Below are 19,960 nucleotides of genomic sequence, written 5' to 3'. Positions count from 1 at the left end.
GGATGGGCGTGAGGATGAGAACTTTTTGTTCGGGGCACATGTATTTGGGGGGAGGGGGGGCTCTCAAATTGAGGTAGTGTAGAGGGTGAAGTTTGTATGATGGGGGGTTTAATTTGAGGTCATGGTTTAGGGCCGGGGGTTATGGTCAACGGGCTGGTCTACGTGGTCGGGCATTGGACCCCGCGAGCGTGGATGAAGGGGGGAAAAAAATATGAACCGGGTGATGTGGGTTGGGGGTGAAGGTGTTAGGTTGGGGGTGAGAGAGTGAGGACTGGTTGTGGCGCTCGTTTGGTAGTAGGTGTAGTGGAGAGGAATACCAGGTAGGTAGGCTACCTACCTGGTGTGTAGTTTGCGTGGGGATGTTTCGGGATTTCGGGACGGGCTGATGGACAGATGTGGGCTTAGGTAGTTGCCTGTCAGTCTACATAGGTTCAGCTTATGGAGAGGCATATCTACCTAGTGGGAGCAACCCCTCCAAGCTCAGGCTGGGTGAGTACATTGTCTCAGATTTGTGGGTGGAGAGACATATTTTACTCATCTATCCGTCTTGTCCTCATCATAAGGGCCTGTGTGGGGTGTGCAAGAGTCAAAGATAACACCCATCTTAATCCTACTTACATAACAGTCTCTCTCCCCAGGTAAACCATGGAATTCACCTGGAACCAGGTAAATCCCGTAAGAGGGTTCCCTGCCCGTTCGTCTGGGGCGCGGGCCCGTGGGATGGCGTAGTTTCCTCCGCCGCACAGCTGCCGTCTAGTGACACTGCCGCGGGTGTGCATCGGGGGTTTTGCCGTATCTGAGGGCCAGGTTATACCTACCTACTCTAATTGTACCGGTAGTGGCAACCTACCTATCCCAGCTCGGCCAGTCCTCAAAGGCATCAACATGAAGAGCACACACACATTTAGGTAGTCTGGAAGTAAACCCCTGCCCTCTCCGTGTTCTCGTAAGCTTCCAAAGTTCTAACTTGTGCACCCCGATGCAGTACGTACCACTCTTGTGTCTCCTCCCCCCAGCCCCTGCAGTATCACCGTTGACTGTGTCTAGGGGTCTAGGTGGTTTTCCCCAGAGGCACCAGGTAATTAACGAACCTTTTCCGGGGGTGGAACACCCACCCGCCCGTTTAACCCAGCCGGCCTACGGGATTTTCCCCTCCTCAGCAAAGCGGCTGAGCCTTGACCAACTTTACCTTGCACAACAGTCTGCAGGCTGAGAGGCTGAGCTCGATTGGGTGGATTACGTACCGCATCTTTCTTGCGTTGGCTTTCACATGCTCGGTTTTTTGGAGGAACATAGATTAAATGCATGGGAAAATTGGAATGTCGTGGGACATAGATGCGGGTTGTCCGGTGGTGGGATGGATGTGCGGGTGACTTTTTGGAAGCTTACCTACTTGGGCGAGGCAGAATTTTGGCGATGAGGGTGGTGGTGGTGGTGATGGTGGCAGTGTTGGGAAGGGAGAAAGGGAAACCCTAACCCATAGAATTCGGAATGTTTCATGTTTCTTTGGGCTGAACAAGGGCTGAGAATGGATCGTGATGAAGATGGTGTCTTATTGAGAGTGTTGTTGCGAAACGAGCCGGGAGGGCTGAAGGAGTTTGACCTAGGGAGGGGGTGAGAATAGACGGGACGGGACTCGGAGGATGCGCAGTTGGGACCAGCTTCTAGAATCCAGAATTTGCGCTTTTCGATCTAGATAGAACAGGCTGGAGGTCCGGAGTGTCGGGTCATCGCTCCTAATCCATTCATTCTCTCACACCTTTAGGAAGAGCTCTCTCTGCAGATTCGTGCACCAACACCATCATCATCCCACTCGCTTTTTTCCGTCTTGAAAGCCAAACTGCGGCGTTGCATTCACCATTACCTCAAGCCTGAAAGAAAAAACAGTCAACAATCATCCGACTCCCCCGCTCCAGGTTTACCCCCTTTCCGGTTGGCCGCCCTAAGCGCGACGCAGCTGCGTTGAGATGGTACGTAGCCATTTTACTTGCGCCGTATTGGCACATCGGGGGCAAACCCATCATTCCCGGTTTGTTCATACAACAATAAAAAGACGGATGAATTTTTCGTATTGCAAGATACCTGGGGTATTGCTGCCTTGTTGAAGGGTTTTTTTTTGGCCGGGGGGGGGCGGTTTTCAGGCTACTGAAGAGAGATTGTTTGTCTTTGGGGGCCCCTTTCCAGGCCTCGGTAACCATCAAAAGGGGAGAAAAGGGGTAGCGACAATATGCGTATCCATGCATCTCAGTGACCTTTGAGACTTGTGAATCATTGTTCGCATCGGAAGTTTAGGGTCCAAGATGCCCCCTCTACCTTGGGTATTCTCAAGACTTCTTACTTGGCTCTGGAAGCCAGAAGAGCTATGCAAGTGTGACAATAGGAAAGTGAAGTAGTTTCGAGTTTCTGATATGGTGAAATATCTTGTCGACAATTTCCAAGTAGACCTCAGTTGAGGCTGACTGCATGGTACCTACCTAGATAGGTACTTCAACACTAACACACCACCTTCCATAAAGAGTCTTTATCCACAGTCTGCTTTGGAGTATTGTTTCTTCTGTTGGCTTCACGATTCACTCTGCATAATACCTATGACAAGGGTTCCAATGATCCTCTAGCGAAAGTTTCTGGCTTCGAAGAGTAAGATCAAGCTATACCTATACCTACCTCAACAACAACCAATAGTGAACCAACAGAGCTCAGTCAACAGAGCTCAGTCAACAGCCCTCCATCAACAGACCTCAGTCCACAACAGCCTTCAGTCCACAACAGCCTTCGGTTCCATACCAGCCCTCAGTCCAAACCCCAACCACACTCACCGCAACCCCAACCACAAACCAAGCAACAAAAAGAAATGACCAGACTGCAAAAAGCACAAAAGATAACCCACCACCAAATGGTGATTTACAAGCAGTGGACGGGCTGGGAATCGAACCCAGGACCTTTCGCATATATCTGTACCCCAGACTCCCAATTTTAATCGGAAACCGTGAAATATGCTAAGCGAACGCTCTACCAACTGAGCCACACGCCCTGTCTTGTTTATGCCCTCCTCCCTCATAGCCCTCCTTTTTAAAGGCCCCTCTCTCTGCTGGTATTTTAGTTAGTGTAGATGTGGAGAGAGAGAGAGAGAGAGAGTGGATAAAGTTAGGGCTTCCCCAAGCCACCATCTCCCTGCCACAAAACCCCTTCAATGTTGGGGAGACGACTTGGTCTCCGCCCACAGCTCCATATCATTTCAAATGAGGAGAGGAGAAACACCAATTCAAGAAAGGGCCGCTGGTCTAGTGGTATGATTCTCGCTTAGGGTTCACCCTACAGCATTGCTTGCGAGAGGTCCCGGGTTCAATCCCCGGGTGGCCCCAGTACAACGACCATCTTCTCTCAGAGAAGAAATCCATTTTTTTTTTTACTTTCCCCCTTTTTCCATCTGTTTACTTTTTGCCATGTGATTTGAACATCACAAAACAGGGCCCAAGGACAGCATCCGCGTTCACCCCCTTCATCTCAGATCCTCTTTACAAAACTCATTATCACGCTATGTATATAATTTTGCTCTTCCCCCCGCCCCCCTTCCAACCAACCCAACACACTCCGCTCATCACAGCGCAGGAGCAACACCAGGACTAACAACCCCCTCCCCTCCCTGCCCCCCAACCACCCCCCCTCCACCCCCCCTCGGCTTCGTAATCTCAAAAAACTCCGTCAGCCCCTTCACCACCACATCAACATTCATGTTAATCTGCGGCATTTTCTCATAACTCCCCTCCTTCATGATCGCCACCAGCGCCAGAAACCTGTCCACCTCCCTCAGCATGATCGGCCTCTGCGCGTCGGCAAGCACCATCCCGCTCTCGGCCCACTCGCACGCCACTTGATCCTCCAGCGGCTGCGCCCACGGCTCCCCCTCCAGCCTGTCCCTCCACTGCTGCGTCCTCGGCCAGCTCCCATAAACTTCGGTAAAGTCAATTATAACATCCACATAATCAGAGCAGATTTCGTAGCTGGCCATGTCCTCGGGGGTCGAGTCCGTCGCAATGTAGATCTTGGTGTTGACGTCGAAGAGATAGGCCTTTTCGAACCGGCACGTCCGGCAGAGGTTCGTCAGCATCGCCTCGAGCTGACCCAATCTAGGGATGAGCTTCTGGATGACCTTGCTAAAGGCCTCAAAGATGCTGTGGTTGTAGATGCTGGTAAGGTGGAAGTTGACAGGCGCGTTTTCGATCCCCTGGTCCGACAGCTCGTCCTGAATCCGTATCGTCACATCGCGCTGGATATCCAGCTTGTAGTCGTCACTAAGGCCGTCAACCTTGTGGATGAAGACCTCGATATTGATGTGAGGGTAGCTTCGTTGGACGTGGAGAATGGTGATGTTCAGCCGGGTCACGGCTTCGAGATAATCGTCTTGGGCGTCAATGACCCAAATGAGAGCCCCAATCTCGCCAAAAATGGCGTCCATGTCGAACGAATAGGCTGGGTTTTCAAAGATGTCGATCTGACCTGGAAAATCCCAAACCTGAAACTCCATGAAAGAACTTCAACGTGTCAGCGGGTGATCCGCACAGAACTTTGCTCTCTTCAGACGCTTACTTGAGACTGTCTTTTTGAATTCTGGCCGTCGACTCGAGAAACAATGTCTCGCTCGCTGGCAACTTGTGAAACACCACGCTCGAGATGGACGACTTCCCACTCCTGAAACAAACAGCACAGTCAGCCACAGTTCCACACTGTCCATCCAAATCCAAAGGTTCCATACCTCCTTTGTCCCATCAACAACAGGCGAGGCTTCCCCTTCGTCTGGGGCGTCGTCGGGTCAGGCACTTTTGGCCCATCCTTCTTTTGGATTCGTTGCCGGTTCTGTTCATAAACACGAGAAAGATTTAGCGCTGCTGGACTGATAAACCTGATCGGACGAGGGCGTAGAGGCTGCGAGTCCAGATCCTCTCCGTTGTCCCTCGAAGCACCGCCCCCATTGCCACCGGTAGAAGACATGACGGAACAAAACAAAGTAAAGCCAGGTGAGGTGTCTTGAGAGAAAAAGAGGGAGCCCCTGAAGTAGATAAAGCAAGTCTCCCCTCCGTCACCGCTCTTGCATGCCCCCCAAGAAGCAAGCAAGCAGTCACACGACACGAGTAGGCAAGAACCCAATCCTCGAATCCTCGATGTCGACAAGCCCTTTTTGTTTGCAAGCTGTGTAAACAGCCTGGCGGGATTGGCCAAGCCGGGAACTGCTTGCCTGCTTGCTTGCTTCTGAACCGGCCGAGAGGCGGGAAGCAGAGTCGACTCAGAGATAAGACAACGGAATTGTGCTTTGGATGAAGTGGTGGTAGGCAGGTCTGAGCTGGCTTTTTGCGGTTCGACGCATGCGCATTGTCTGTGAGTGAGAGAAACAAAGGCTCTCACAGCATCTGCTTGCTGCTGGTGGTGTCGTGGCGCTGGGCCTAACCGGCGAGACGAGCTCACCTCTGGTTGGCACCATATCCGCACATGGCCTCCATTTTTCTTTTTCGCCTCGTGGACTTTGCTGGTGTCTGTGTTTCTGTGTTCCTGTCTGACAGAGGAAGAAGAGAGGAAGAGGGAGGAAACCAAGTGGATGAGAGAAAGGGACCACCGCACTGACGGAAAGAGGCAAAGTTGCGGTCAGAAGAAGCCCATATAATACTCAACTAGGCAAGAGCGAGGCATGACAGCATAATAATCCTGAGCCAGAAGAAAAAAAATATCAACCGGGGTTGCACAAGCACTCTTCCCGATTCCAGCGAGTTGGACCCGGTGGCTCGGCCGCAAAGTCAAACCCAAGCGGTCACCCAGTGACGACAGGGGCAACATACAGACAGCAGATGAAAGAGTTTCGGGTAACTCACTCGCTGAAAAGACATTTCTGCAATGTTTGACACGCGGGATTTCTGCTGCCTATAACTTGCCTTTTGCCTGGTTGCATGCCTGCCTGCCCGTCTGCTCCCGCTTATCCGCCCATCCGTCACCGCTGCGAGACTGGTGTGACACTTGCCTGACGAAGATGACGAAGAGGCGTCACAGTTTGGTCGGAAGGCCGAGGATTTGGTGGTGAAGAAGCAAAAAGCCAGACCGGGCGGTGTCCGCGTCCAGGGGTCCAGGGGTAAATTGTTGGTTGCGGCGGTAAAAGAGGAATCAGAGGGGGAAAATCCACAAAGCTTTGGAAAATGCCCCCAACGGTGCTGGCGTTGCTTCTAGAACGAGACAGACCAACGAGACAGAAACAACAAGACCCCCGTGTGACTCGTCGGCGATGGGAAAGTGCTAGCTGCGCAACGAAGCAATCACCTCGAGGGAAAAGTCCTCGGAGAAAGAACAAAGCAAGACCCGGCACTTGCAGGGATCGTGACTTGTTGCAAGATTGCTGTGATGTGATGTAGGTGTGCTGTGGTGACCGAGGCTGTGACGAAGAACAAACGGTTGCCCTTACCTCCATGTTGAACTATCTGACGATAGACGCTCGACCTTGGGTTGAGAGCACCCCGCTTCCTCCAAGAGATCAATGCTGAACTTGAAGATCGACCATGAAAGGGCTCAGATAGCTCATGCTGTGGTGCCAGTCAGTGATAAGCTGCAGGTGAGCAAGGTCAGATCTGACGAATAAGATGAAAACTCACCGGTGTTGTTGTATTATTTGTTGGATATAGGGGAGGATGTATATTCCTGATCCCTGACTGGGTTGGCCTGATCAATCGTCGGTGAAGCTCAATCGATAATGCCTTGCTTTGCTGAATCGACCCCGCAGGTGAGGCACTCTCTCACAGTTCGCTATCGCAGCTCCAGAAGGTAGGTAAGGTAGTGTTACGGCGAGCTCAGGTCATCTGAAACCCCGCAGGCGGATCCTAGGCAGTGAGAGTGTTTGAGATGTGTCCAGGCTCTCTCACTACGTCATGAAACGTGTCGGGAGAAAAAAGAAAGGATATCGATAAGGCTGTGCTCTGCTCTGCTGTATGCAATTCGCTGTCTCATGAGCCAGGAGGTGTTCAGTGCAAGGCGCCAATGTTCCATCGAAGGGGAGAGACTAGGAGACCTTCAGGTGAGTGCCGCTCACCGAAGCGGGCCACTGCGGGGTGTTGCCAGCCAGCGCGATTACATAAACCCCGCTCCCCGAACTTTAGCGCCTGGGCCGGCCTGGAGAGATCTCGATATATCAACCGCCCGGAAGCTTGAATATTTCTTGGCACATGCATCATTAGTTACCGTAGGTCACCAGAAACGTCCTCGATTCGACTTCCCAAACCTACCTACTACTATACGAGAAAAGTGTCCTCTTCCAAAAAGTTCAATGCTATGCTATACCGTGTCCTCTGTGTGATGCTCTCCAAGAGTTCCCTCTAGGTATACCTGTGCATGCACCTAATCATCCTCACCCACTCCCGTCACCCTTCCCACTACTATCCCTCAGCCTGAATCACGTATCACCGGCAATGAGGAGCGATGCCCCGGCTTTTTGACACTACCTGACCGGCCGAAAATGGCAGCCACAAAGCTCTTCTTCTTACGTGCTGTCCTGGGCTGATCCTCCTCTCGTGGAAGCCCTTCCTTATCTCCGACGCCAGGTTGAGCTGCCCCCGGCGACGTCGAGGGTGAGCCTGGAATGGTTGGAAGCGCCTCGTCAGCGCTGGTGGGTGGTGTAAGTTCTCTGGCATGGAACCCTGCCGCTGATAATGATCGAAAGCTTGCCATAGGCTGTAGCACATGAAGGCATGTCAATGCACTGCTGGCAGGACAGACGGTCGAATGGGCAGTACTTACCCTGGCACTCAGCTTCCCCCTGGCCTTCAAGCCTCTGGATATGGCTCCCTGTGCCTCATCCAGTGTCACGTTGGCGCCTCCGAGACCTATTCCATTCATTGTCTTTTCCAGCTCCTCAATCTCCCCAGCCATCGTCTTGCCGTTGCATGCCAAATGCTCTTCCTTGGTAGGGACGAACCTCAGGAAGCCCCTCGCTGGTACTACTCCTATCGCTTCTTCCATGTGTTTCTGGATCAATGCCGCATTTCGCTTGTTGGTTGTCGGCAATAGTTGCGACGGCAGCGCATATATCGACATCACGTAGGCTGGGTCAAAGGTCCCTCCGAAAAGCATGCAGGCTCCGTGCTGCAAGGTGACGACGATGGAGGAGACAGGGCGCTGATACCGTGTGGATAGGTGATACGAGAGTTCGGTGATGAGAGTGAACTCGTCACTGATCTATGGCGCACGGTCAGCAAGACGGTACCCATGGCCTGGAAATATTTAGCAAAACCCACGATGACATTCGTCTTGACCTCGGCCATGACAATGGCATCCCCATGTACCCTTTCCCGGGCCGTGTTGCCCTCGGACACGGCAAAGGCGTCTTCAAAGAAGTTGACGGTGTTCTGCTGCTTGACGAGATCCGGCCTTGAGTGTCTTTTGCGCCCTGGACGAACCAGTATGTCTCCGGTTGCAGTTGCCGGAGACGATGTCGAAGGAGGTGTGTCCTGTGCTTTGCGCTCGGCAAACGACAATTCTCTTTGACCTCCCGGTGCCAACCTTCTAGGGGTCATGACGGGCGCCTTGTCGGCCGCAGCCTGTTGTGACAGCGATCGGCTCATAACGAGGACTGGCAGCTGGGTTCGGCCTCGATTCAAGCAAGTGATTTCGGTTTGCGCCGAGTATAAGAAGGTGCAATGCCTGTAACTTTAGCGGAAAATATAATGTCGCCTAAGATGAGGTAGGTCGCGCATCTCACGTCAAGGGGTCCGTTCACTCGGGTGAATGGTGAGACAACCGTCTCCCTGTTCTGTGGCACGACGGAAAACCGAAAAGCTGAAGCTGATCAAGAAGAAGTGAGTAGGATTCGCCTGGACGGCGTTGTGCTGTGGAATCAGGCAAGCCTAGCGGATAGGATGGTTAGACATCAGATTGGGTGGATGTAGACGCAGGACGAAGAGCCCAGCAAACGGAATAGGCCACTGACAGATTTGAAGTCGAGGCGTAGGTTCTGGGCTGAGATGATTGATGTGTTGTTCCAAAAGCAAGACATGCCAAAACTGGACAAGAAGGGCAGAGGCAGGAGCGATAGGAGCACTCAGGGTCGCCACTACCACCCCGATATCTTGCAATACATATGCGCAGCTTCCCCCCTTCCCAATCATCCCGGTACAGGAATCAAGATGATGGGAGGTTTTCTGAGGCGCCAATTTCCGGGTCACAGCATTGTCAACTCTGCCATCTCAACTTGAGGGTTACAAAATCTGTTATGCAAGTATTGACAGGGAAGGACAGAGCATTTCACCCCTACAACCAATTGGGAACCACAAGACATAAAGGCATCAAAAATTGGAATTCATGGTATTCGCCATCAACACACTGCCTCAAAATTCAGAACCATTCACACATGAAATGTGACCTCTGTCACTACTCTCATACCACACAACCCCCACCTATCGTCGGCTCAGCGGGAGGCGACGTCTGAAAAGATAAGGGCGCATGCGTGTTTGCTCTCGATAGCGCCAAACAGATAGATGAAATCTCCCGTCCTCCACCATTCTGGAACGCGGGTAATAAATGAAGGCTCATATGCATTCACAGCGAAATAGCACGTGGGTAGGATGACTGCCTTGCTTCCGAAACCTGGCTGAGGTTGTCGATAAGAGCTTTTGCAACTTTGGATCTCTTCACGATGGAGGATATAACGATGAAGATTCTCCAGCTACGACAACGCCTTGATAACAGTCAAGATTACCTATCAAGTGCACAATGTCCCTCGGGAACATTCCCCGACTTTCTGCAACAGCCCGCCGGCTGAAATGCAACCTGTTTCCAATCTTTCCTTGACCACAAACCTAGCAAACAGATCCCGAACAGCAACACAGCAGCAATTGCTTAACAGATGTTTCCCATTATCCAAGTAGCCATAACCCCCAAAAACTAATACCGTAGTCCCTAAACCAAGAAGAAAAGACAGAATTATGCACAATTTAGCCCACCACACCACCATGAACCCCTCAACTCCTCCTTGTTCGACATCATCTTCCACTTCCCTTAAGACAAAGCAGGACTCTTCCTAGCCCCCTGATACCCCTCCACATAACCGCCCACCCTCTTCTCCCAAACCCCCAATCCCAACCCCACCACCTCAACCGGAATCAGCAAAATAGCCAGATACAACCCCGCATAACTCTGCCCGCACAACGTCCCCCAATGCGGCTGCTGCCCCATGGGCACATCCCTCCACCTGCAAGTCCAAGAAGTAAACGTGTCCACCGTGTCCGACGAATTCGCCGCGTAGAAGAAGACAACCGAGATCAGCGCCGCGATCAACCCCACGACTGGTGCGGCGAGGGTGGTGGAGGTGTGGAGGGTTGTTTTATTCCTCAACTAAACATCATCTGTTAGTAGATGGTAGGGGGAGGGAGGGGGCGGGGGAACGAACAGTGGTGATCTTGGAGCAGGCCAGAGAGGCAATACTGGCGAGGATGACAAACACGCTGCCAACGACGAGGGAGATGGTAGGTCGGATGTTGAAATGCTCTGGCCAGAGGGGGAGGTAGTGAGGCGTCAGGACGTGGGTTTCCTCGTAGACGCGGAGGGTGTTGCCCGCCGTTCCCAGGACGGTGAGGCTCATGCCTAGGGCGAGGGCGGTGGCGCCTAATCGGAGGGTGTTGATTGTGCCGAGGGACTTCATTTTGGATTGGAGGTGGAGGTCGGGTTCGACGTGGGTTTGGAACGAGGGGGCCGCTGAGTGGGCGGAGGCTGTGGCTGTTTTCTCCATTGTGTGGTTGAAGGTGGTTTATATACTTGTTGTTGTTGTTGTTGATAGAGCACTGCTCTGGGTATCAAATTAGGAAAAAGGAGAAGCCGTGTAACTCGAGAAAGCGCTCCAAACAAAAGAGAACCCGAAGATGAACAAGGGAAGATGGTGTGTATGCCGTGGAATGGTGAGAGCACAAGTAGAACGCAACAAAAGTGAGGAGGTGGCGGGGCATACTAATACCATTTCCTCACTTACATCTTCGGCATTGGATCTGGGCGGTTAGCTCTTGCTTCCCTCCAAATTCACATCACAGCAGCACCCAAGATTCGATGCGCGACTGTTACCCTTCCACTACACCATGCGTCTAGTAGTTTGATGTCCCGTCTCCCAAGAAGTTCCCCTCCATCTTCTCCCACGCCAGAAATAGGACCCCCTTCCCCTCTCGGGATTGGCTCGTTTGACTCTCTGCATGCAGATTGCAGGTTTGAACAGCGGTAAAAAAACAGCAGGGACGATCATCTCCAGATGGGAATCGGCACAGGGGATCCAATCTGGGGAAAGCGTCCCCGAGGGCGAAGCGCCCTCCCGCGCGGCACATTTTGCTTCCCTTGCTTGCCATTGTATTTGGCGATATGATTGGTCTGGTGTTTTGTGCTTAAGCGCCCGGGAGGAAAAGATGGAGGGTTGGTCGGAAAACAGGTCGCTTGTGCTGTCGGGAGCAGTCAATTTCTTGATATGCCGACTTGAACTGGTCGTGAACATGGTTGATGCTTTTACCGTGTCATTTCACAGCAAAATGATGTCGATGTTGAAGTTGATGATGAAAGAAAGTGTCAAAGTGGTGGGTGTTGACAGTGATAGCCAGCCTGTCATTAAAGGGTTAGGGTTATACATCACCCCTCCAATCTTACCCCCTCCCCCCCACCCACCACCGCCAAAGATATCTCTTGGCATCCTCACCACCATAAAGCCATCTCACCACCATAAACACAACCTCAACACCATAAACCCATCCCACCATAACCCCAACCTCATCCAACCCTCAACATGACCCCCTTCCCCGTCCTCGTCCACTCCTACCCCACCACCCCAACCAAAACCCTCCCCCTCTACGAACACCCCTCCCCCTCCCCCTCCCCCCCAAACGCCCTCATCTTCCTCGGCGGCCTAGGCGACGGGCCCCACACAGTCCCCTACCCCCTCACCCTCTCCCACTCCCTCCCCCCAACCCTAGGCTTCTCCCTCTTCCAAGCCCGTCTCACCTCCTCCTTCTCCGCCTTCGGGTACTCCTCCCTCTCTCAAGACTGCGCCGAAATCTCGTCTTTAGTCCGCTACCTCCGCTCTGAGCTCAAGAAACAGACGATCGTGCTGATGGGCCATTCCACCGGTTGCCAGGATTGCATGTTCTACTGCACCAAACTGGGAGAACTAAAGCCGGAGGAGAAGGTTGATGGGATTGTCCTCCAAGGCCCCGTGAGCGACAGGGAGGCGTTGGTGATGAGCTGTTGCCCGGCACAGTTGGAGAACAGTATCGCGGTCGCGAAAAAGATGGCAGAGGAGGGGAAAGGGGAGCATGTAATCGATCTAAACGACATGCCTGACGGTTGGAAGGGGAGTCCAGTTACTGCTTATCGGTGGTTATCCCTCGCTACGAAAGGGTATGGTTCTTCTGATGATGTTGTGGGTAGGTGACAAGAAGGAGTGGCTGACTTGACAAAAACAGGGGAGACGACGACTTTTTCAGCTCCGACTTCTCCGACGAGGAGCTCAAGACCATCTGGGGAGAGCTGGAAACACCGGTGTTGATCCTGCCCTCAGAAAAGGACGAGTGGGTGCCATTCAAGCCGGCACAAGTCCAAAGCACGGTTCAAAAATGGGCGAGCTTTTGCAAACCGGGGGTTGTGAGTGAGTTCAGCGGGTTGATCCCGGGGGCGAATCACCGGGTTGATAACACGGAGGAAAACCCAGAGGGGGAAAAGTGGTTGGTGGAGAGGGTTGGGAAGTTTTTGGGGTCGTTGTAAGAAGAAAGCACAAACTCAATCAATTAGCTGCGCGCTCAAGTAAACAGTCCGTCTCCTCCCTTGGCTGCTCCTTTCCCTCGTAGAACCCGCCTTCCACAAGATCCCGCTCGAGCTCTTCCCAGTGCTTCTTCTTCTTGGCGGCGTTCTTTTTGTCGAGGTCGGCTAGTTTGGCTTCTATCCTCGTCGGTTGCCCTGTTCCATCTTGGGGGGTGGATATCCTGAGAAACAAGCTGCAGTCCCGGAGCGTCATTGCCAGCTCCAGGTTAACACCCTGGCTCGGATCATGTTTCGCCTGGGCTTGCTGCAGGAGTGGCAGGAGACTATTGGTCCTCAACCAGTCGGCGAGGTGATTGCGATGAGACGGCGAGGCTGACGCAGGGACGATGTGCTTCAAGACGTTTTCCAAACTCCCCCGGTTACTCTGACAGGCGATGAAGTCCAGGGGACAGAGGATGCCCAGGCGGTGAGCCTTGTGGTGGGAGGGATCAAGGTGATCACGGTAGGCTTCCCGGGCACAGTTGCGGCAGCGTGTGCGCTGCGATGGTGAAGGCGAAAGCCACTTTGGTTTGAACTCGACAAAATAATCACTTGGGTTTTCTGTGAGCCTTGTTAGACATCGGAAAGCACTAGGTTCGAAGACAAGGTGTTGACTAACGAGAACGCATATCCTCTATCAGCATGCCGTACTGGGCATCCGGGAGTACTCGGGTGCCACGGAAGTCCTTGCGGCGACCGGATTCCGCTTTGGCAAGAAGCTCATCAAGAATAGTGATTACTTTGGATGGGCTTTGGCCCAGTTTGACCAGTTGATGTTGGACCAGATTTTCGGGTGGGAATAGGGGCGTGATGGTTGAATCCCAATACTGCAGTAACTCTGGGTACGGAAATGTCTTGGCGCCAGCTTTTGGGACGCGCAGGAGGTGTCCTGTGAAAAGGTCAGATATGATGATGCTGTGGCACAGAAAAAGGAGGATGCTTTGGCAGTACCCTGGAAGATATCGCTGTGCCTGTTCGCGTGGCTTCCTGTCGTGCTTGGTGGACTTGGTGGTAATCTCACTTCAAAGACCAGGTTCGCGGCCCCCTCGTTCACGAACTTGATGGTCCATTTTTCAGGGTAAAAATCCGAAATGTCCGGGATATGGTCAGACGAAAAGCTTGCGCTTTGAGACATTGTGAAGGGTATGAAAATTTCAAGTCGGACATGCGAATGATGGAAATTCCTTGGTCGTCTGTCTGGTTGGGCACAAGTAGTAGTGTCTTGTCTCAACGGCCCCCCGAGCTTCACCGGATTGGCCGTTAGGTGATGAGCTGACGCTGAGATGGTGCCGCTATCCGCCGCATTGGAACTGCTGGATCAATTATCTCGTGCGCGGGACAGCTGAGATGCTTTGTGCGACTATTCATGGTGTACTGCTGGTAATCTTGATTAAGGTAGGGGTAGCCTGACGGCGGCAGAGTCCGATCAAAAGCGATGGCTAGATTTTAGGACCAATCCAGGTTTTGGGTGGTTGTTTTGTTTCACAACAATGGTTTATCAATTCTTCTTCTTCCAAACATCGTCAGTCTGCAAACACCAAATGCCCCTGTCGTTGACGTCTTTCTCCGGGTTCAACTCCCGAACCTAGCTTTCTCTTCTCGGGACCCCCGGCGGAGCACATGCCCCTGCCCGGGCAAACGTCAAGATGGCGGGCCCGAGCTCTCACAGCTTCCGCCTGGTCCCAAGCAGTGGCAGTGGATCACTGGACCTCGGTCGGGCGGAGACGGGAGCTCAGGTGTCTTTGTCAGTCGGGTTCCCCACAACATCATCGGATGACGGCTGGTCCAGTTTCGAGTGTCTGGATTGGGTATATTGTCACATTGTGTTGCATTTGGGATGATGAGTTGATGCGCGGTTGCCCAATTTCCCCAGACGCGACTGGCTGTTACCACACCCTGTTCCGACATCTGCTACCGTGATAGCCGTAAAGCCCGGATTATTTTGTACGACAGGTAAGCTCCGGATCCGTTGGATAGCTCGGCCAGTGTGTGTTTGCACCGGTGGCTGGGCGGGCTGTACGGCGTTGAATGCAAACCTGAGACCTCCAGGTTGCAAACTGATGATGAGAAAATGAATCAATCCTAAAGGGAGGGAGGGTTTGGGCAGCCAGGCCATCAGCAACAGAGCCCTGGAGGTGCAGATGCTGCTGCAGATGTTCCAGACGGTACAGAAAAGTCATCAGCCCACTGGTCAGTGAAGCTAGGGAAAAATGGCAACCCCCCGCAAAGGGTCAAGCATGGGCCAAGTCGCGGCGCAGGGAAAGCGCGAAAAATTTCCAAAAGGTCCCGTTTCTGCCGCACACAAAGACCAACCGTTCCCCGTCAGATAGCGTCATCCCTCCGCACAACCTCTCCAAAGCCGCAACTGCTCTCTCTCTTTTTTTTCCCTTTTTCCCACGGGCACCCGACAAAAGTCCACGAAGGTCCTTGCACCCAATCCCCATCCCCAATCTATCAGCTGCCCACCATCAAAACTTATTATTTGCCTTCCGTCGTCAAACTTCATTCGCTACCTTGGGTAAAATTGCTCCCGACGACAACCCACGTCCACGACCCCTCGGTTTTTGCCTCGCGCACCTCGATCCGACCGAAGCAAGCCTCCCTGCCCTGGCTCCGGGTCGACCTGCCCCGCACACCCTTCATAGCTCTTGCGATGCCTCTATAAACTGGGTGCCAATTCAACATGGCCTTCAACTTCAACTGGTCGCCGCTCACGGCCGATGCCGGCTTTTATGAGCGAGCACGCGACCTGCTCACAACCGCCCTGAACAAGTCTCCGAAGCCTCCCATTATCGTCGATGACATCTTCGTGACCGAATTCAACCTTGGCTCCGTGCCACCAGACCTGGAGATTTTGGAGATTGGTGACCTGGCCGAAGACCGATTCAGGGGAATTTTCAAAATGTGCTATTCCGGCGACGCCTTTCTGACGCTAAAAACGAGGGTGCAAGTATGTGCAATTTCTGTTATCTACGACGGACATATCGGACGAGTCCACCCCGGACGGGAGTCACAAGCCACCGGCATTGCAAGTGCTTTGCTAGCTACGGATAGTATGGAGGGGGCAAGTGAGGGAGCCGGGCATTTCACAAAGCCGAGAAAGGGGGGGCGGGGAGGGAGAGAGTGGGCATCTGGAGCATCTGGAGCGTCTGGAGCATCTGGACTGGAGCCAGGGCAAGTGCCCCTCGACGCCCGAGACCCGAATTTGGGACCCGAAACCTAGGGACTGCTCCACACCAGGTTTTAGGAATTCTAGAGCTCGCGATGGGACGCTGTTTCGGTTGTTTCGCTGGCGGTGCGGTGAAAGCTGCAGGCTTGGCGCATTAGACCAGAAATTGTGCCCAAATTCGAGAGCAGGGATTCGCCCATTCTCCTCACCGCTACCCCACATAGATTGGACTTCATGGAACACATGGAACACTGGAAGCATAACAGAAGACTAATATAGCAGCGCAGGCAAACCCCCTCAATACCTACCTGTCGGGCAAGCCAGGTTTCGCATCGCCGGAGCCCCTGTCGGCGTCGTCCAGCCTCACCATCCCGCTTCAGATCACCCTGTCTGAGATCAAGCTCTCAGCCTTCATCATTGTGGTTTTCTCAAAGCAGAAGGGGCTGACGCTGGTCTTTCGAAATGACCCCCTCGAGTCTCTCAAGGTCTCGTCGACCTTTGACTCGATTCCCTTTGTCCGTGACTACCTTCAACGGACTATCGAGCAGAAGCTGCGGGATCTGATGATGGATGAGTTGCCAGCCATCATCCACAGGCTCTCACTTCAGATCTGGTGCCCGGACCAAATCATTAAGGAGGACGAGGAGCAGTCCAAGGAGACCGTAGATCACACTGTTAACCCGCTGTCGACACCTCCCCTGGATGCTGTTGACGCAGAGGGTCACCTTCTGGACCCTGCCGCCATCTCGGAATTGTCTCTGGAGGCGGGAACAGAAACACAGTCTCTGTTCTCACAAAAGGCCTTGTTCAAGCTCTCTTCGTTGACGTCCACGCAAGAAACGTCATCATTGTTCACCCCTTCGATCAAGGAAGCCATGTTCAGAGCCTGGGCGGGGCCATCAGATCGGGTTGACACAGCCAGCACACCCGGACCGGCAACCCCGAGCCTCCACCGGACCACTTCTTACACCAACGGGACCGCCCATACCTACACCTTTTCGGACACGGCGAGCCAGGATCAGGGCCATTTGCCCTCGAGACCGTCCATGGTTAGTCTCAATTCTGCCACGGCTGGCTTGTCTCTGGGCTCCGGACGGCATTCCAAGGCTGGCCGCAAAAAGAAGACTCGTGTGGTCAACTTGCGTGCCAAGACCTCGAGCGAAGGTGGCAGCGAGGCGGGCGAGTCCTCGGAGACAGCTTCCACCTCGACAACGCCCGCTTCGGAGCCCATCATGTCTCACCCCATTCTCGAGGTTCCCGAGGAGGACACGGCTACAAACAGCAACAAGGTGCGGTTCGGTGGTGCTCATCCGCGCAGACCATCATTCCGTAATGATCGTGAGCCTGCCAAGGTCTCGGAGGCTGCCGTCCCCTCGATCGAGATTAGCGCGCCCAACACCACCCAGAAGCAGCCTTCTCGTCAGGCGTCGCCTGTTGATATGAAGGTCCCAGCAGACTGGTCTCGGCCAAGAGCGCCATCGGAAATCTCCCCATCCGTCATTCTCGAACAAGCGTGGGTGATGAAGATGGCCGGAGAGATTGCCCGCCGTGTATACGACGAAAAGAACCGCAATCCTCAGTTCTGGGAGGAAAGGGATGACACGCCCCCTCCTGCGTACCAGCCTAGGCCGTAATGGCGCGACTACCCGCAGCAACAACCCCTCTTATCACTTTTGTTTTTCGAGTACCAAAGATTCCCCTTTGTTGTTCTTTTCTTCTTGAACATATTCGACTCTTTTTTTTCTCTCTCATATGGCGTTGTTGTTTGTCTTTTGAAAGTATAGCGACATGGCAGCCCGCGACATTGTACTTGTCTTAATGGATTGCGCTACATTATCTTGGCTTTTTGGGTTGCCGTTTTTCTTTTTTCATGGCGTTGAAGGGATATCAAAAAAAAAAAAAAAAGACACTTGGTTTTACCGGATGAGGGAATATTACTACTGTTGGTTGGTTGGGTTTCTTGGTTCCGGCTGATACATCATTTTTGGGGGGCGGGGGTGGTATGGCTTAGATGGGTTGGGTAGTTTTTCCTGGGTTGAATGGGGTCTACATGATAAAAGTTTTTGTGTGGACTATTTGATATTAGGATGGGAAAAGCATTTGTTTGAGTTTGAGAGAGAGAAGGAGCGGGTGAAAGTGAGAGATCCTTTCCTGTGGTTGTTCCTGGTTTTGTTTCGTTTTCTTTTTGTCCGGACGCATAAACACAACCAACCAACGACGCTTTTGATAAAGTCTATATTCCCTCTTTTTTTCCTTTTCTTTTTCTTTCGTGATGTCTTTTTTGGGGTGGGGTGTGTGGGTGTGTGGGTGTGTGGTTTTCCTATGTTGGCTGGCTTGAAGTGGTGGAGGGGGGGATATCAAATCTCGTCGCGGTGTGTGTGAGACGCCCAGGGCGATGTGTATACCAAAGTGCGTGTGGAAATGCGGTAAACAGTAGTCCCCATGCTGGTATTTGAAATCTAGCTGGAACTATGGATTTTGTTGTGGGGACTTTGGATACCTTAACCTTGACAACTCTCGACTCTTCTTTGATAATAAGAAATATTACAAGATCACATGTGGTGTGTGTGGATTTGGTTTTTTTGGGATGCAAAACTTTGTTCTGATGTTGTGGATGGTGTCAAAGCCCAAGGTGGCAAACAGCATCAAAGCCACCAGGCGAGACAACATTCAAGGAGCCAGCCAAAATGACATGCCGATTAGGAATGATTTTAGCGTGGGAGAAGTAGATATTGACAATGCAGTGAGCAAAAATGAGATGAGAACGGCAGCGTAGGTAGGTGTGTGTGTCGTCTTGCTCTCAAGACATTGCATTTCCAGTGCCTCATCCTCGTGGCACTGTCATTCACTACCTCTGGTAGATTACACACAAAACCTTGATATATAACCAAAGCCAAAACTCCCCCAACGCCCCTTTTCTTTGCCCCATGAGCGGGTATCAAATTTTGCAATATTCTTACAAGACGCCATTTGCCAACCAGAACCCAATACCTCAGACCACATAAATCTCACGCCTTTGCCCCCTCTGCCTTTAGCTCCTTCAACCTCTTCTCCTTCTTCTCCATCTCCTCCTTTGTCCTCCTCGTCATCTCCTCCACCTTGACCAGCGCCTTTTTCAGCTTCTCAATCTCGCACTGCTCCGTCTCCCTACTAAAAGGGTATTCCGGCCCCCTATTCGTGAGAGGAATCATCGCACTCCTGGCCAACACCCCCCCCTCCGACCTTTCCATCTTGACCTCCTTCTCCCCCTTTTGCTTCCCCCCCCCCTTCCCCCCCTTCATAGAAGAAGCCGGCATAGCCCCAGACGTCAAAATCTCATAGAAGCTCTCATAAGGCTCGTTGAAAATCTGCTCGTCGTAATTCCAACTCTTGACCACACCCCCATCAGGCCCGTTTTTCATCTCCTCCTTTTCCTCCTCTGTCCTGCCGTAGGGATGGAGACGGAGGTGGTGGTATAGAGTCTGGGGTTTTTCGTTTGATTCCGAAACGTAATACAGCCTTATTGTGATTTCGAACTCGCCCCAGCCCGTCTCTTTGAGGGAGAAGGGTTTTCCCGGGACGGCGTCGACGATGCGGACGTGGTTGGGGATCGATTCATGGAGTTTGAACTGCACGCGCCGGAGCCAGTAGGTGATGTCGGTGTCGTCTACGCCCTTGACGAAGACTTCCCAGGAGTGGGTGTGGTCGTCGGGGATCCCGGGGGGTTTGGGGTTGCGGAGGGGGTCGAAGGGGCGGGCGGTGGTGCCGTAGATGAAGGGGCGGTGGATGGAGAGGGATTTGATGCGTTTGTTGGATTTTTTGTCGGCCATCTTTATTTCATGCGCGAAGGCGCGGGGAGATGGGGGGTTGTTGTCGGGTTGGGTTGGGGAGGGTGGATGTCGCGTCGCAACTGTGTTGGAAATGTTCAAAAGTGTTCAGAGAGGTTCTCGCGCGCGGCAGGCAGTTTGCGGGTCAAGCCTTGATTGCGGGGGCAGATCTCCCCGAGTTGGTCTGTGTCAT

At 52.8% G+C, this 19,960-nt stretch overlaps 9 protein-coding genes across 9 annotated transcripts, besides 2 other annotated features; 2 read left to right on the top strand and 7 right to left on the bottom strand.

Annotated features, from left to right (window-relative positions):
- Positions 1 to 1,865: 1,865 nt before the first annotated feature.
- PODANS_7_5240 (uncharacterized protein) lies at positions 1,866 to 2,243 on the bottom strand (the record flags this gene model as incomplete). The annotated part of the gene is made up of 1 exon (XM_001907844.1): positions 1,866 to 2,243. One exon carries the CDS (start codon positions 2,241 to 2,243, stop codon positions 1,866 to 1,868), a length of 378 nt encoding a protein of 125 aa, XP_001907879.1.
- Positions 2,244 to 2,911: 668 nt separating this feature from the next.
- Positions 2,912 to 3,031, bottom strand: a tRNA (tRNA-Ala).
- A 239-nt stretch (positions 3,032 to 3,270) lies between these two features.
- Positions 3,271 to 3,361, top strand: a tRNA (tRNA-Pro).
- Positions 3,362 to 3,598: 237 nt separating this feature from the next.
- PODANS_7_5230 (uncharacterized protein) lies at positions 3,599 to 4,989 on the bottom strand (the record flags this gene model as incomplete). Its single annotated transcript, XM_001907843.1, has 3 exons — positions 3,599 to 4,532; positions 4,588 to 4,689; positions 4,754 to 4,989. The coding sequence occupies 3 exons, from the start codon at positions 4,987 to 4,989 to the stop codon at positions 3,599 to 3,601; spliced, it is 1,272 nt and encodes a 423-aa protein (XP_001907878.1).
- A 988-nt stretch (positions 4,990 to 5,977) lies between these two features.
- PODANS_7_5220 (uncharacterized protein) lies at positions 5,978 to 6,559 on the bottom strand (the record flags this gene model as incomplete). Its single annotated transcript, XM_001907842.1, has 2 exons — positions 5,978 to 6,397; positions 6,524 to 6,559. The coding sequence occupies 2 exons, from the start codon at positions 6,557 to 6,559 to the stop codon at positions 5,978 to 5,980; spliced, it is 456 nt and encodes a 151-aa protein (XP_001907877.1).
- An 854-nt stretch (positions 6,560 to 7,413) lies between these two features.
- PODANS_7_5210 (uncharacterized protein) lies at positions 7,414 to 8,543 on the bottom strand (the record flags this gene model as incomplete). Its single annotated transcript, XM_001907841.1, has 3 exons — positions 7,414 to 7,701; positions 7,768 to 8,205; positions 8,265 to 8,543. The coding sequence occupies 3 exons, from the start codon at positions 8,541 to 8,543 to the stop codon at positions 7,414 to 7,416; spliced, it is 1,005 nt and encodes a 334-aa protein (XP_001907876.1).
- A 1,480-nt stretch (positions 8,544 to 10,023) lies between these two features.
- PODANS_7_5200 (uncharacterized protein) lies at positions 10,024 to 10,753 on the bottom strand (the record flags this gene model as incomplete). The annotated part of the gene is made up of 2 exons (XM_001907840.1): positions 10,024 to 10,359; positions 10,415 to 10,753. The coding sequence occupies 2 exons, from the start codon at positions 10,751 to 10,753 to the stop codon at positions 10,024 to 10,026; spliced, it is 675 nt and encodes a 224-aa protein (XP_001907875.1).
- A 1,029-nt stretch (positions 10,754 to 11,782) lies between these two features.
- Positions 11,783 to 12,756, top strand: PODANS_7_5190 (uncharacterized protein; the record flags this gene model as incomplete). Its single annotated transcript, XM_001907839.1, has 2 exons — positions 11,783 to 12,393; positions 12,459 to 12,756. 2 exons carry the CDS (start codon positions 11,783 to 11,785, stop codon positions 12,754 to 12,756), a joined length of 909 nt encoding a protein of 302 aa, XP_001907874.1.
- Positions 12,757 to 12,775: 19 nt separating this feature from the next.
- Positions 12,776 to 13,927, bottom strand: PODANS_7_5180 (uncharacterized protein; the record flags this gene model as incomplete). Its single annotated transcript, XM_001907838.1, has 3 exons — positions 12,776 to 13,353; positions 13,412 to 13,681; positions 13,744 to 13,927. The coding sequence occupies 3 exons, from the start codon at positions 13,925 to 13,927 to the stop codon at positions 12,776 to 12,778; spliced, it is 1,032 nt and encodes a 343-aa protein (XP_001907873.1).
- Positions 13,928 to 15,475: 1,548 nt separating this feature from the next.
- Positions 15,476 to 17,595, top strand: PODANS_7_5170 (uncharacterized protein; the record flags this gene model as incomplete). Its single annotated transcript, XM_001907837.1, has 2 exons — positions 15,476 to 15,742; positions 16,228 to 17,595. The coding sequence occupies 2 exons, from the start codon at positions 15,476 to 15,478 to the stop codon at positions 17,593 to 17,595; spliced, it is 1,635 nt and encodes a 544-aa protein (XP_001907872.1).
- Positions 17,596 to 18,969: 1,374 nt separating this feature from the next.
- Positions 18,970 to 19,770, bottom strand: PODANS_7_5150 (uncharacterized protein; the record flags this gene model as incomplete). The annotated part of the gene is made up of 1 exon (XM_001907836.1): positions 18,970 to 19,770. One exon carries the CDS (start codon positions 19,768 to 19,770, stop codon positions 18,970 to 18,972), a length of 801 nt encoding a protein of 266 aa, XP_001907871.1.
- Between the last annotated feature and the right edge of the window lie 190 nt (positions 19,771 to 19,960).

The sequence above is a fragment of the Podospora anserina genome, chromosome 7 (genome assembly GCF_000226545.1).
Source record: "Podospora anserina S mat+ genomic DNA chromosome 7, supercontig 1".
NCBI lineage: Eukaryota > Fungi > Ascomycota > Sordariomycetes > Sordariales > Podosporaceae > Podospora > Podospora anserina.
The sequence above is the reverse complement of the archived record's forward strand: the minus strand, read 5'-3'. Positions and strand labels throughout refer to the sequence as shown.